Source organism: Scleropages formosus, chromosome 9 (assembly GCF_900964775.1).
Source record: "Scleropages formosus chromosome 9, fSclFor1.1, whole genome shotgun sequence".
In the NCBI taxonomy this organism is placed as follows: Eukaryota; Metazoa; Chordata; class Actinopteri; order Osteoglossiformes; family Osteoglossidae; genus Scleropages; species Scleropages formosus.
The window spans coordinates 6,444,240-6,457,729 of record NC_041814.1 but is presented as its reverse complement, the minus strand read 5'-3'; the positions used below and the strand labels follow the sequence as shown (position 1 = coordinate 6,457,729).

At 40.8% G+C, this 13,490-nt stretch overlaps 1 protein-coding gene across 4 annotated transcripts in view; it reads right to left on the bottom strand.

The window, feature by feature from the left end:
* Nucleotides 1-13,490, bottom strand: part of LOC108930594 (phosphatidylinositol 3-kinase regulatory subunit beta-like) — a 50,117-nt gene that overhangs the window by 18,019 nt on the left and 18,608 nt on the right. For all 4 annotated transcript variants that reach the window (XM_018745931.2, XM_018745934.2, XM_018745933.2 and 1 more), the window contains exons 3-4: nucleotides 5,209-5,301; nucleotides 2,071-2,145 (exon numbers count right to left, since the gene is read on the bottom strand). In XM_018745931.2, the coding sequence (XP_018601447.1) occupies nucleotides 2,071-2,145; nucleotides 5,209-5,301 (168 nt within the window). The remainder of the gene's footprint in view (nucleotides 1-2,070; nucleotides 2,146-5,208; nucleotides 5,302-13,490) is intronic.

The following is a 13,490-nucleotide window of genomic DNA, read 5'->3' as shown; positions in this document are numbered from 1 at the left end:
CAGGCGCCGGAGACTATGGCCGCAGCTCCGAACCGCCGCCCCGACAATGGAGGTGTGGAACATAGTCCATTCGTACTCAATGTCCCCAGTCTCCCTCGGGACCTGGTTGAAGCTCTGTCGGAGGTGGGAGTTGAAGACCTCTCTGACAGGTGCCCTCGCCAAACATTCCCAACAGACCCTCGCTATGCGTTTGGGCCTGCCAGGTCTGTCCAGATTTTTCCCCCGCCATCGAATCCAACTCACCACCAGGTGGTGATCAGTTGACAGCTCAGCCCCTCTCTTCACCTGAGTGTCCAAAACATATGGCTGAAGATCAGAAGAAACGACTACAAAGTCGATCATCGACCTCCGACCTAGGGTGTCCTGGTGCCAAGTGCACTGATGGACACCCTTATGCATGAACATGGTGTCTGTTACAGACAAACCGTGACTAGCACAGAAATCCAATAACAACTCACCGCTCGGGTTCAGATCAGGGAGGCCGTTCCTCCCAATCACGCCCCTCCAGGTATCACTGTCGCTGCCCACGTGGGCGTTAAAAGTCCCCCAGTAGAACGACAGAGTCCCTGGTGAGAGTGCTTTCCAGCACGCCCCCCCAGGGACTCTCAAAAGGCTGGGTACTCTACACTGCCGCTAGGCGCATAAGCACAAACGACAGTGAGAGACCGTTCCCTGACCCGAAGGCGTAGGGAGACGACCCTCTCATTCACCGGGGTAGACTCCAACACATGGCGGCTGAACTGGGGGGCTATTAATAAGCGCACACCCGCCCGCCGCCTCTCACCCTGGGCAACGCCAGAATAGTGGAGAGTCCACCCTTGGTCGAGAAGAGTGGTTCCAGAACCCAAGCTGTGAATGGAAGTGAGCCCGACTATATCTAGACGGTATCTCTCAACCTCCTGCACTAGCTCAGGCTCCTTCCCCGCCAGTGAGGTGACATTCCAAGTCCCAAAAGCCAGAGTTGGCGCCCGAGGTTTAGGTCGGCTGGGCACTCGGCCCCGACCACTGCCCAAATCACAACGCACCGGCCCCTTATGTCCTCTCCGGCAGGTGGTGAGCCCACCGAAGAGCGGCTTCACGTCTTGGCTGCGGGCTAAGCCCGGCCAGGCCCCGTGGGCATAGACCTGGCCACCAGGCACTCGCATGCGAGCCCCCCCCCACAGGCCTGGCTCCAGGGTGGGGCCCCGGTGACCCCATACCGGGCGGGGTGAACGAGATCCTTGATTTAATAGTCATAAGGGGATTTTGAACCACGCTTTGTCTCGTCTGTCACCCAGGACCTGTTTGCCTTGGGAGACCCTATCAGGGGGAATATAGCCCCAGGCAACATGGCTCCCGAGATCATTCAGGCACTCAAACCCCTCCACCTCGGTAAGGTGGCGGTTCGCGGAGGGGCAGTCACAGCTATTTAATCAAAATTAATAAGAAAAACATAACAGAATGCGATGGAAATCAAGTATTGCGCAGCTTGCCTTTGGGCTCATTTACACACACTGGTTCATTTTGATCTTTAAATAAAAACATTTTACAGAAGTGATGTAGGACTGGGGACATGCAGAGGATACTTTGGACCACTATTTTCTCCAAAAAAAAAAACTCCAATGTTAACTTTATGTGCAGAATGCAGAAAGAGGGTTTCCACCTCAAATTAGAAAATGTCAAGAAAGAGGCAGAAATGACAAGTCACCTTGGAGTTTTACAACAATGCAGCAAGAGATGATAAACCAAAGAAATTAGATGCTTCCTCCAGCTAAAAACCACAACCTACAACAATGGATAAGTCCATTCTGAAATCCCATATTGTTTTTTATTTCAAGATGTTGTAATGTGTTGTGGTGCCAGACTATTTTACCTTAAAAAAAGGCATTATAATCTTAGCAAGGTCTGCTCTTCCTCTACCGCCTTTTAAAGCCAAGAAAAACATGCAGCACAGACACATTCTCTCACATCAGCACCATCCCCAACCCCAATATTCTTTAAAAAAAAAAAAAAAAAAAAAAAAAAACCCTCAAAACTCAAAACATAACACTGCACTAACCCATGCTGACACTGGGTGGACTGGGAGCTTACCAAGATTCCAGGTTTGTCCGCGACAGCCTGCAGCCAAAGACCCCGGTGTCCTATAGAGTGTCTCGCAGTCCAGACCTGCAACAAATCACGAGGTTAGCTCATCACTCTCAAATAGCCCATCCTGGCACGCCTGGGTCAGTGGGTCAGCAACATGTATAAACATTTAAAACAGAGTCTAAGCTATAAATACACACAGAGTCACTAAGTGGAGACTTTGCAGAAAGGAGCCTTTTAACACAAACTCAGTTATTTATGTCCCTAACATTCCAAAAACCCTATTCAAAATGCTTTGTGAAGTCCAGAAGGTCCGGTCCAGACAGCTAAGGGACTGACCATCTGGCATTCAGGATGAGTGGGAAGAGGCACGTGAAAACTCTAACCCTAACATATACAAACACTGAAACACAGACAGACAGAACAGCCACAAGCAGCACATAAAAAAAGGCAGAGACATCCTGAACTTAGTCACAGTCACAGAAGAAAAGTGGAGCTGCAAGAATCTGTCAGTTTTTAAGCACAATACCACAAAGTGCCAAAATTATGGGCTGGATGAATGCACTTATATGCATCTACAGGGTTTACCAAAGCAGGATGTACACAACACAGGTCATATACCACCCATACCCTGTTATTTGTATTGAGGGCTGACTTGAGCTAAGGCAAAAAGGGTCATTCCACATGAAATCACCAGAGGAGAAGAGCTTTAAACACTGTCTTCCACAGATGTTGGAGCCACTGGTATACAGTGAATTCAAATATGGTGTTTGAACATTTTTAAAGTACATACTTAAGAACTTCACATAATAAATGACCAACAACAGCACAATCAATCATCTGAATTTCAACATTTTATAAACTATGATACTTTCAAAACCCCACCTCAGACTTGGACCAGCTTTAATCCTACTAATAAAGGTTCACAAAAAGAGAAAGCAACAATTAAGAAAGTCCAATTCAGGCTCTCAACACAATAATTTAAACTTTTATTTTAAAACCATGCAACCTCAGTTTTTGGTCAGTGAATTTACAGAGCTCATCATCTCAAATTAATCACTGCACTAGCAGATTGGTGTAGTAAAAAAGATGTTGTGTACAGACATTCACAAGTTTAACACACTTGTCTACATCAAGAACAAGTTTGCCCTGTGAATTAGTCATGCAAAACAGTCCCATCCAGCAGAAAAATATGGTTCTGCATTATAAAATTGTTTAAAATAAAAACTTCCAACCATCCTTGACACCACAATATTTCCTCTGTTGCTGTGACCTGTTCTTAGTGTGCTGTCCTCTGTAGGTTCTGAGGGCCCATAATTCCATGTGGAAAGGCCAGCCACTATATCAAATCGTACACTTGCGTTGGTTACTATAACACAAATTCATTTACAGTTCAACAGATGAATAAAGTATGTAAATTGCCCATCACATTAACCATTACACTTTTAACAATCACAATTCCCTGTGTCTTGCATAAATTGTTATATTGGCACCCATCTAATTTCATCCATACTGACTATGAATACGTATATTAAACTGTCAGGTCTGCTCATTGTTATTCAAGGTACTTTAACTTTTAACTACCTACAAAATAAGGATAGTTGGGAAACTCACGTGTACAACACATTTTCCTCCTACAGTGTATTGTAATACCTACAGTTCTACTACTTGCTTGGTGCAGTTCTATTTTATAGTGGTCATATATATATTTTATATGGCTTCTTCTAGTGAGTAAATCTGTTAAATATATTACTCCTCACTCAGAATGAGGAAAGTAAACAATTTATAGCCCTCCCAACACCCAAACTATGTCTGTTTTTGACCCTCACCCCTTACTATTGTCTGTCTTTGAAGCTCAAATTACAAATTTGTCATGACTACTACAGATACATACTGTACTATATTTTTTAAAAAGTCAACCACATTCCTGCTGAACTACTGAGGGTCATATACGAGATCTGTCACGTCTTAAATTGCAAAATAAATTGTGCACAATACATTCTTTTAAAGTCAGTAACTGAGTGAGACACTGCCTCCATTTTAGGGAGACAAGAACACCTGAAATAATTCACCTGTAAATAACTGGCATGGACATTTCCACTATTATCAAGATAGCTGTATGTATCAAAAAATTAATTAGGAAGGCTGGATCTACCCTGAGAGTGAGATTGGACTTCCTGTCTGATGTCTCACAGATACAGTAAATAAATCATACCCATCTTTGGTGTGCTACCTTGGTTAATCACAGGAGCACTTTTGGCAAGAGGCTAGTCCATTTGCATTCCTCCAAGGAGTGCTATTGGAGGACATTTCACCAACAGGCCTGAGGCTCTACAGTGACTCTTACACTAACCGGGAGTGAAAGACCTTTTAATGACCAAGTGCTACTGAGCTGCTGTCTCTCACCATACCCAGCACAACCTCACTTCACTCTGCTCTCTATTGTGTTAATACACTTGCTTATTTATCTACGAAAGTTACTGATTTACATTACTTATACCTGTGTATTCAACGCATGTATGTATGTACATGCATACATACGTTGTATATTTTATACTGCTGCAGCTAAACAGAATTTCCTTCTGGGATTAATAAAGTTTTGTTCACTCATTCATTAACTGAATATCTGCAGTTGACTGTGGCTATAATGGAAACCCTGTTGCTGGAGTTACAGGTCACTTCACTGTGTAGTAGTGGTCGCCCTAAAGGTCAAGGATCATCTAGGCTTTGATGTTTGTTCTGCTCAGCAGCTGCCTTTTTTCCTCTATAGAGCCAGTAATAGCACCACATTTCTGTGCTGTGAAAACAAGAACAAACACCCAGTCAACGTTCATTTTGCCTGTGTCTAAACGAGCGCATTTAACCAAGAAGTACGGGATCCACATGCTGCGTGTAGATTTCACAGTGTGAAAGAGATTTGTTTTTTTTTTTTTTTTTTTTTTTTTTTTTACCCACAGGCTGATTATGCCACTGTTAATTACTAAACAAGATCTCTAGTTGCAGAATGAAGATAAACCCTTTGACAGAAACACACGCATTGGCCATATCAGTGCTATTGCAAATTAATAAAGATTAACATCATACTGTACCAACAATATGAAACTTTTACCACAAGTAAAAATCCGACTGCAACCTTCAGCTTACCTCTTTTCTCAATGGCTTCCACAAGCTTTATCAGAAATGGTGGGGCATTTTCTGGAGGTGAAAACTGATCTTTCAGTTCTAGGATCAAAACAGCTGAAAAAGATAGCAAACCATAATTACATCTTTACAGATATAACTCATTAAATATACACACTGAAAAAAGTTCTAAGAGTACAATTGTATTTATCCATATTCTAGAAACAGTATTGTGTTCCTGAAAACCCTTTGTAGGGTGAATTTTCATAACCCAAAGACTTAATTACCATTCAAAAGAAAAAAAAATTTTTTTTTTACACTCTTGAGCCCCAAAACAGACACCCGTTTATGCGAAAATATCACCAAATTCCATTAAAATGGACATATTTACTTCAATAATTAACATTAGGCAGTCTCCCTTCATTAATTACTCAAAATTACTCTAATACTGTATAATGGCTTTGCAGCTGTTTTGTATCATCACATACTGTACACTTAAACTGTGGGTTTTCTCTGGGTACCTCAAGATTGTGTTTTAGGAGGATGTAAATTACCCATAGTGCCTGACTGTGTATGTTACATTGTTCTGTGGTTGACACCTCATGGAAAGCAAAAAATGGTGAGTGTCTAACTATGTCACTACATGAACCTAATGGGATATGCTACAATAAACTTGCTGTTACACAAAAAAATAAAACATAAAGCTAAGCAAGTTTATAAAAAACATTTATATATGAGTATTTATAAAGAACCATAAAAACACCAAAATACACAAAATAAATATAAATGCCCCTCCCGGTGAATAAATCTCAATCTGTTTTTCCCTATGTTCTTGTGGGTTTCCTCCCACAGTCCATTTAGACGTATTTCAAGTTAATTGGTGACTGTAAATGGCCTGTAATGTGTGTGTGTGTGTATGTTTTGCAATGACTGTGAGGGGCAGCATATCTATCACTGTGAATCACTTTGGATAAAGGCTTCAACTAAATACTAGGTATATCTCAAGAAGTCTCTGAGATCAATGGCATGACGCTATGATAAATACCAACCAAAAATAAGTATTTCAACTGCACTTCACAGACCAACAAACAGTGAATATACAAAGAAACTCAAGAACGTTAAATATGTTTTACACTGTGAGAAAAGGGTCTGCATTTTCCTTTATATCCCCTCGACGCTGCTATTTTGGGCCCCATTTGCCCATAGCCGATTGCGTGAGTAAGGGTTTGCGAGTGCCTCAGTGAAGCACAATAAAGGACTTAATAAAAAGGCCTGAACAGGCACAACCCCAGTGGCACAGAGCCAGGAGCTCATTTTCAGGCCCACCACAAAAAGCAGGCAGCTTGGCACCCTGCGCCTGCTGGCAGAGTGAGGCTAAACCGCATCTGATTATTAATTTCTCAGTTCAGACAAAGTGCCATGTCAGCACATTCCACCCCTCCACTGCCTATCAAACATGGAAACTGTGTTCCCTCTTCCCTGTCCCACATACATGAGCAGCACCCCAACCCGACTTCCCCTCCCCCTAAATACCATGTGTTGCAGTTTGGTTTTGCGCCCTGCAGGCTGATCCTTCTCTCAACCCTCCTTTGCCTTTTCCAAATGTCCTCCCCCCACCACACATGCACCCCGTTAGGCTCTTCACCTAATCAGGGGCCTCCAATGCTCAGCCGTTCCAAGGACACCACAGCTACAGTGTCAACTTCTTTGAAGGAATTTATCATGCAAGTTTTACAAAGCAGAAGTAATTTGAGGAAATGAAAAAAAGATGCAGGGGTTTTCAGATCTGTAAAACTGCAAATGGCTATTTCACCTTAAAAAAGAGAGAAAGACAAAGGAGAAATACAATAAGCAGTAATGGACACAAGGGAACACCGAGTTTAAAAAAAAATATATGGTACAGAGAAATTGGATTAATTAGAGAAGTTTCTAATGTCTGCATGTGTCAAGCAAGTCAGATATTGCATGCATATCAAGAAAGGAAGGTTACCAAGGACAACAGAATGTGGTCTTGTGATTGAGAGACATAACAGTAGAAATAACTGTGGTAATTCATTTGCTCTGGAAATGCTGTGGCATTCATTTCTTTTCCTGTCCGTGAACTTTTGAAAGCACACGCTCACAAATGCACTTCTAGTTGGCTTTGGGGTCCGTGCAAAGGAATATGACTTTGTGGAAAAACAGCTGCAACCCTGAAGTTTCTGGAGGGTGAATCAACCAATCATTATTCAGTTACAGTTGCCGTAGCAGTGTGTTCTTTGGCAGTGCCTACAATGGAACATGCCCTGGAAAGCAGCAAACTGGGGAATTACAAGCCAAGTGTTGTCTGTTGCATAGAGGCTCTCTCTCTGCTCCAAAACACCTATCCCATGGATGACAGCATCAGCTTACAGATGAGCTGAGGTTTGACACTTGCACATCTCAATACGGCTTCCACCTACTATTGTTCATAAGAGCATATAAACAGCTTTATTTATCACTATATTGGGGTCTGATTTAGGTTTTAAATTTACATTTATTCATTTAGCAGATGCTTTTTCCCCAAACAAGCGGGGGGTGCGGTGGCGCAGTGGGTTGGACCGGGTCCTGCTCTCCAGTGGGTCTGGGGTTCGAGTCCCACTTGGGGTGCCTTGCGACAGACTGGCGTCCCGTCCTGGGTGTGTCCCCTCCTCCTCTGGCCCTACGCCCTGTGTTGCCGGGTAGGCTCCGGTTCCCCGTGACCCCGTATGGGACAAGCGGTTCTGAAAATGTGTGTGTGTTTTTCCCAAACAACATACATGTTACCGAGTTCCCAGCCAACTGCACACATTCAGACAGGCTACGTAGCCTGTGCATGCAAAAAGGAGACATAATATGCAAAACAGCATGTAGCAGAACAATCATTTTTGAATTGTTTAAAGTATTAGTGAACACTTATACTTCACTAATATATAACTCACTAATAAGTGAACATTTATACTTTACAGTGTGAATATTTCTCATTTTAAAGTATTAACTATACTCAGGTTTAAAAAAATCATTTTTATATGATTTTTATAACCACAGGACCCAGGTACTTTGCAATAATTGAGTTGACCATAAACTGCTCTTTATATCAAAGTATTCTAGAATAAATGTGAGGCTGTCTGACAGCTAATGCTTGGCCAAAATTGGACAGGACAATGATCTCAACCACTCCAGCAAATCTACAAATGAATACATGGAAAAGAAAAGAATCAAGATGCTGGAATGGCTAAGTCAAAGTCCAGACCTTGACCCCACTGACATGCTGTGGTGGGACCTTAAGACAGCTGTGCATAAACATATACCTCCAAACATCAATGAACTGAATCAATGTTGTGAAGTAGGACAATATTCCTCCAAAACAAAGTGACACACTGATAAACACAAACAGAAAACAATTACTTCCAAGGTATTCCTCCTAAAGGTAGTTTCACAAGCTACTGAATTATGGGCTGTCCTTAGTTTTTCATACATGGCTTCTGCATGTTGGATTTTTTTTTTGTTAAATAAATAATGACATGGTGAAATCTGTTCCATGTTTGTCACCCGAGGTTGAATTGATCTAAGTTTAAGACCTGGTAAGGACCAAATGATGTCTTCCAGACATATAAAACAATATAACTGAAAGAGGGTATGTTTTTACATGGCTATATATATGAAAATATGTAATAGCTAAATTGCATGAAAATAAATTTTGCCCATAGAAATCTTCAGGTGTTTTCAAAAATTTACAGCAGTGAAGAGTAATGATTTCTACAAATTTTGGCACGACATTAAAATGGTTAAAAGTACAGCTAAGAGACTTAAATAAGTTGATGTATGTTCACGTTATGACAAAAGTGCAGGCATTAAAATATTTTAAAAAATGTTAAATGACAAACAAATCTGCACTATGTTAATACAGTGACACAAGCATGCCACCATTTTGGATGTGGGTAATGGATAAAGTAGACATCTCGTTTCAGGTGAACAAAAAAATCTGAGGATTAAAATGGCAACTAATATATGGCAAACATTTGCTCCTTTAAATCAAATTCTTATTGGTGGGTTTCAGTTTTCCGGAGACAGTTTGTTCACTCTTTCGTTCATTTCCTTTGCCTTACCACTTCTCATCACCAAATTATGCTCTTAAGTCATTTTTATGATAGGAAAACAGGAAACAAGTTATTTAAATGCATCAGGAGCTCACAGAATGTTGCTGGCAGAGCGAGGCTGACTGTGGGACATAATGCACACCTGTATCATGAAATACTGTTGCCATATGCATATCCTGACATTTTAGCCACAAGCAATAAATAAGCAAAAAACCAAACATCCAGTTAGCCAAAAGCGGTTAACTGTAGAAAACACAAAATTAGAAACCACTGGTAAGAAACTTTAAAAGTAGATTACAATTATTAAAAATAAAATATTCACAACTGTTGTCTGAGGAAGCCTCAGCAAGTCAAAGTATAGCCAACAAGAAGAGAAAAATATCCATACATTATCAATTGTGTTAACTTTATTGTATATGGTTTCCCACCTCTAGCGAAATGTATACTAAATCTAAAACCAATTAGTATAATTACGGTATTTTAAATAATGACAAACTGACTATTTTGTTGTGGCAAAATCAAATTGAAAAGAATTATGTCCTGTTCACCTTTTAAGACTCCTTGCATATACAATAAGAGAAAGGAGTTATTCCTTGTTCATCTTACAAAAATCACTGCTGGTTGGGGAACATTTGTACAGCTTAAGCAACTTAAACAATTAAAAAGGGTAATGAACTCAGCAGTTACAGTCAGCATTATTGGATCTCACATTCCACATACTGCAAAGTTTAACCCGAGAAAGATTCACATTCAAAGGCGTAAAAAAAGGCTGAACGAAAAGGGAGCAAAACGTATTCCAAACCTGAAATAGAAAGAGAGAGCAAATAAAGAAAGAATGAAAGCAGCGAAGAGGGGAAAAAAAAATGTCAAGCCAAAAACAGCTATAAATTTCTTGGGCAGATGTAGGTACAGTTTTCATTGCGCCAGCGAGCTTGTGGTCTGGAACGGAACTGAGGCGACCTGCCCCCCTGAAGGGAACGGATAGAAGGCAAATATTGAAGCAGTGTCACATGATCATTGAGGAATGTGCTGCTTCAGCATATGCCCCCTACCTGATCTACAAGTTCTCTCTAGACCGGCCTTGTGCTCAGCCAGTGCTCAAGGCAAATTACAATTTACTGCTTCCTTAAATTCGCGTAGGGACTGGGGGATTGGGAAAAGTGAAAGTTAACTGAAGAAAAGTAACAGGAGGAAAATGATGTTGAAGGAAGGGCTGACGAGAAGTATAGAGGAGCAAGAAGGGGAAGCAGGAACGCAAGGAGGTTGAGGCTAAACTATGTGAAGACAGTGAAACAGATGGTAAGACTGGAAAAATAATAAAACCCAAACACTACAAAACTAGGAGGTGGGAAATGGTACGAGAGACTTTTTGAGAGTCGGTTCTTATAAAAATACACACACACACTTTCTTAACCGCTTGTCCCATACGGGGTCGCAGGGAACCGGAGCCAAACCCAGCAACTCAGGGCGTAAGGCTGTAGGGGGAGGGGACACATCCAGGAGGGGACGCCAGTCCGTCGCAAGGCACCCCAAGTGAGACTCGAACCCCAGACCCACCGGAGAGCAGGACTCGGTCTAACCCACTGCGCCACCACCGCCACCCCTCATAAAAATACATAATTGCAATTTAACTGTTACTTCACATTGTATATACAGGTTGCATTTTTGTCTCCTTAGCGGGTAATTCACTGCTACTCTGTTATATAATTCATTTGGTTAAAACTACCAGTGTCCCTTTGAGATAAAACTCATCAATCTTGGAAAGACATACAACAATCATATTTCAGCCCTTTGCTCTAATGTCTCTTAATAAATCCACCAGAATGCTTCAGAAGATTGAAGACTGAAAGCATAAGACTGGCAGAGATGACGGTAAAATATGTAATATATAAACCCTTCAAATTAAGAGATGGATTTTTGCAACGTACCAGTATAAACACCGGAAAAAGTATTATAAAAGACTGCAAACAAGTGAAATAGCTCTAGATAATGGCTAGGAATCAGACTTCATTCTGCTACAAGTTTGCCGGAAAGCCAGACAACAAAGACTTCCTTCTGTGCTGTGGCATGAGTCAACGTCCCACTTCTCTTCTCTACATACAAAGCAACATTCTTCATGAAAAATTCCACAGCTTTCATTTTCCTCTTAATGCTTTACTTCTGTTCCTGTTCCACGTGACCCTACTCTTCACATGCACGTTACACTGTAAAAGAGAAATCAAATCCTCCATACTCTTACAATGACGCTAACTCTATAGTTGGCTTTCTGACCATCATACTGGGATTTCATTAGAAGAGGTCATATTGAAAGAAAACTGCTATGCATTATTGAACTGCGACAATGTATTACTTACGCAATTCATTAACTTGAAAGTTAAAACACAAAAAGCGTATTTGGAAATTTTTATATTTTCTGATCATAAAAGGTGTTTTTCTGAAAGTACCAGTATCCAAACTAGCTGAAGGTTTTTTCCACCCACAAAGTGATCACAAGAGAGTGCACAACTTGCTTAAGGTAAGCGAATACAATATTAAATATAGAGAAGAAAAAAAAACACCTCGAAAATATTCAGCACTTTATTTCCAAAAAAACAGGGAAACTTTGTGGGAGGTTAAAGCATCCCAAAAACTACCCAGACACAGTAATTAATTAAACTGGTAAAGAAATAATGAATAGTCAAATACAGTAAGAATTTTATAAGAATGGTAAAACAAATGTGAAATGTTTTTATTATGCTCTATCCATCCCACATTGCCTTTTTGGTCTGTCTGTGTTCTGTATCTGACCTGCATGCTACAAAATCCTGCTTAATGTTTTTCTGCAAAAAGTGTGGAATTATACAGTGTTACCGAACTACATACATTTCAAATGTCTATTCATTCCAAGTATCTAACAGTTGACAAAAGACAACCCATGGTGGAACCAGTAAAAAGATAAGGTGTGCATGCTTTTCAGCAGTCTGTCACATTTCCCTTCATTTCCCATTTTTCAGATGGTCCTTCTATACACCATTTCATTATAAGTAGAATTTATATTTATAATCAATCCATTCAATTTTAATAATATTTTGTCATCAATTAGATAGTAGTGAACCACAGACTTTCCCTGAAGGATTGGACACAAGGCAGAGGGAGGGTACACCCTGGACGGGAAGGCAGTCCGTCACAAGGTAATCAAACCCACATACACACACAGACACACACAGACACGATGGATAATTGTGTCACCAATTCACTTGATATTAAGCAGAGATTGAATGCACATTCTCTTGCACCACCCGAGTGCAGTGAGGCAGCAGCACTACTCGCTGTGCCACCATGACACCCACAATGTGTATATTTGTTACTGACAACTTTTTTTAAACATTATTTCCATTACAATTTAAAGCCATTTAGAAGATTGGAAAAAAAAACAAAATTGCTTACTGCACTAATGCAGTGGCACAGCATAATGCAACAGATGAGTAATATGACCAGAAAATAAAAACTTAAGGACACTTGCAGTTGCATTACATCACAGGCTTTCAAAATGGGAAACTTTACATTTACATTTTTGCAATGATCATTAACTGGTGTTTTAGCTAAAGCCTTTATCTCATTTCACAATGTGTACTCTCATTACCCTCCAGTCAGGGCTCTCTGTCCTCCAACTTCCAGACCAGCACGTCCCATATCTAGCCCACTGTTAGCAGACACATTCTGTGCTAACGGAAACAAACTCTGTACTGCTGAACAGATATGGCAGAAATCTAGACTCAACAGCTTATAAGGAGCTCCTTGCATCCTTTCATATTGCGGTTTCCTCAACAAAATTTTTTTTTTTTTAAAATGGAACTAGGCATCACTGGCAGCTCTGAACTCAGACTCAGTCCAGAGTTACAAGCCAGTCCCTCTTCTCTGTTTTCTTTATAACTCTTGAATGTGCATGTTACAACCATTTATCAGTATTCCTTGCCCAGAACGATCTCCGTGATAGAAATCAGTCTGGATTCAAGACTGCTCATTCAACCGATTGCCCTCTTTGCAGCGTCAGAAGCTCTCTAATCAGCTAGAGCTCTTTTCTTGATCCTCATTCTGCTTCCCCTCCTGGAAACATTTGATACTGTTGGCCACCAGGTCCTACCTCCCTCTGTAGAAAAGTTTGGAGTTAAAGGATCAGCACAGAAAGAGTTTGAGCTTAACCTATTGGGTAAAATTCATCAGGTAACT